The sequence below is a fragment of the Galeopterus variegatus genome, unplaced genomic scaffold (assembly GCF_000696425.1).
Source record: "Galeopterus variegatus unplaced genomic scaffold, G_variegatus-3.0.2 Scaffold6279, whole genome shotgun sequence".
Taxonomy (NCBI): Eukaryota; Metazoa; Chordata; class Mammalia; order Dermoptera; family Cynocephalidae; genus Galeopterus; species Galeopterus variegatus.
Genome location: NW_007732390.1, coordinates 41,060 through 43,938, shown reverse-complemented (window position 1 = coordinate 43,938; position 2,879 = coordinate 41,060). Strand labels below are relative to the sequence as shown.

The 2,879-nt window shown below is 34.1% G+C and overlaps 1 protein-coding gene across 2 annotated transcripts in view; it reads right to left on the bottom strand.

Moving 5' to 3' along the window:
• Positions 1-96: 96 nt before the first annotated feature.
• The window catches only part of TNFSF13B (tumor necrosis factor (ligand) superfamily, member 13b), a 40,861-nt gene continuing 38,078 nt past the window's right edge, over positions 97-2,879 (bottom strand). For both annotated transcript variants that reach the window (XM_008590684.1, XM_008590685.1), the window contains one exon: positions 97-209. In XM_008590684.1, the coding sequence (XP_008588906.1) occupies positions 97-209 (113 nt within the window). The remainder of the gene's footprint in view (positions 210-2,879) is intronic.

Genomic DNA, 2,879 nt, shown 5'->3' with positions numbered 1-2,879 from the left:
CCCCCCCCCCCCCCCCCCGGTATTTCCAGTTAAGTATTTTCCTCTTAGAAGTACCGAGAAAGGGAGGAAAATAGATGTAGACATGGTGTAAATAGGTCACAGCAGTTTCAATGCACCAAAAAAGGTGCCATCTCCATCCCGTGAAATTTGTGCATTTTCTCGTGGTATTGCAAGTTGAAGTTCATCCCCTTCTTCCAGCTTTGCAATGCCTGGGAGAGAATGATTTACAAGAACTTTAAGTGGTTTTAAAATGGAAAAGAGAAAAAAAAATCTTAAGTAAAACTATTTTCTTTTGGTAAAAAGTGCTAACAAAGGTATGCACACATTAAAATACACCAGTGGAATTCTAAACCAGTTATGATTCTATTAGCCTAAAATAAAATTAGAATAAATAAGCAGGAGGAGTTATAACAGATATAAATGTATTTAGCACCTATTGTTTATAAAATGGAGGCTCCGAAAAGGACCCACATCTCTGAAAAGGAGCATATAGCTTGATGGAATATTATACAGTTAAAGGTGGGTTTTGCTTTTTTTATTGAAAAGGGAAAGTTTTATAATAATGTTAAATAAAAATATGAAAAATTACACACATACACACGGAAGATAGTCCTAATTGTATTTTAAAAATGCAAATGAAAAGTGTAAATATTAAATAGTATAAATCAAAACACCATTTATAATTATAGCACATTTGTTAACATAGTTTTTAACTATGTTAGAGTCTAGACTATAGGTTTAGGCATCATTCCAATTACATTTTACAAAATTCTGTATTTTATGTTTACTAAAATGACTATGTCTTGACAATCAAATGCATCAAAGTAATTAGGTCCTTAGAAATGAGAAATATATCTATGTGTGCCTAATTTACAATGATGTATTCTGTGAATCGGGAATACAAAATATGACTCAGGGTCTATACTCAGTATATCAGGCCATTCTTGACTCTATCTCAAAAGAAAAATATGCAGGAGAAGAAAGGAGGATCGAGGTGAAGAAATAAAGAAACTAACAAAGTAACTAGTATCTGAATTGTTGGTAGTTATGACTAAAAAGATTTTTTAAAGTTTCATTGTTTCATTAACATACAGCAAAAATTTATTTACATAAACATATCCATGTTAATTAATGTCTGTTCTATCTGAAAGCCCAAAACATCCAAAACTTGGGCAACAGCCAGCAGGAAATATTAACTTTGAAATTTAAGTGGGTATAAACAACTATAGGTTCTATTTAAAATTCCAACAGTGAGCTATTGGTTATTTCAATTCTTCTAGATTAAGCAATGAGCTATAACTTTTTCTACAATAAACATATTTTATTAATCAAGTAATGAGTAATATTCTGCTTTGTGTATAAAAGTGGTTTCTTGGTATTATGTTGGGCTTCTTAAGTTGGCCTTTAAAAATTTTTAGGTTATTATGGAAGCACTTATATACTAAGGTATAGTTTTTAATAGCTTTAAACAAATTTGCCCTAACACATTAAAATGGCAAACCTGAAACTTCCTAGAGAACAGTTATATCTAACACTAAGCTATCAGTATTGAGAAATATCTTTAAAATCAAGTTAATCATCCTCAAAATTAAGGCACCTAGGAAATCTGGCAGAGTACTCTAATAGAAGGTAAATGTTGGAGGAGCAGATGATTGGAAAATTTTTTTAAATAACTATAAAATTCCAAGTACTAATAAATATAAGTAAATAACACATTGGAATAGCCTCACTGTTTATAAATATTTTGCAGCTCCAAAATACTGGTCAGCACTGGGTGCAGGGAAATGTTTCTTTATGAAAATTAGGGAATTCCAATCTAACAAACTTCTTCATCTCTGTATTAAAGCTATTTATGGCTGCAGATCCTGAAATGGCATCATCTCCATTACTATGAACTATTTTCCTTAGTTTCTAACTGATTTACTTGGCATTTCTTTGTAAATGCATTTGAAATACAGTACATGGAAATGCACTGCCAGTCCCCAATCCTCAACTCACACCTTGTCACAGTCACGGTCACCATCTGGAACTGAAGACAGTCCTCAGGGTTCTGAATAGATGTGACAAAATCGCAGAAAGAAATAAATGTGTTTAAGGTGTGAATATTTTTCTAAAACTAGCCTTGATTAATTTGAAATTACCACCCCAAAATAAAATGGAAGGAATGTTGGCAATTACAACTAAAACAGACCTGAAAATGACCAGGCCTGCCCCTGCCTTTGCCTCTTCGCTAGTCCTGAACTAAACGCAGGGTTGCTCCTATATTTTTCTATCCCAGAGTCACCTGCCCAGTGTCTATTTACACCAGATGTCATCTGCACAAAAGTGAGAGAGAAGTCATTGTGCAACTTGCCCTCAAAGCTGGCCAAGGACATTTCTTTCATGGCAGGTAAAGAAGAGTTTTGGTGGTGGCTCTACTGTGGAGCCAGACTGGCTGGTTTAAACTGAATTCTGAAACTTGGTAGTTGTGCAACCCCGGACAGGTTTGTTACCTCTCTGGGTCTCAGATTCCACCTCTCTTAACAATGGGAGGGTTAAATGAGTGAGCACATGTGCAGTGCAGAAGAGAGTGCCTGGCCAGTGGTAATCACTCTGTCGATGTTGGATATTACGAAAGGTTGAAGAAAATCCATCTTAGAATTGTTCTCAATGTAGAATGCTATGAAGTTACTGCCCTTTCTAAATTTATATAAAAATGGTAAAACTGTCTCAATTAAAACAGACTAGCTTGTCAAGATAAAAAAAAAAAAAAGAAAGAAAAAATACAGTATATTGCAGAATGTCTTTCTGTCTGTATATTTATATTTTGGGGCACCGTCCTTTATTGCATTGTGAAGCTCAGATGTTTCAGCAGTGTCTCTTCATTTCACAATAAAGAG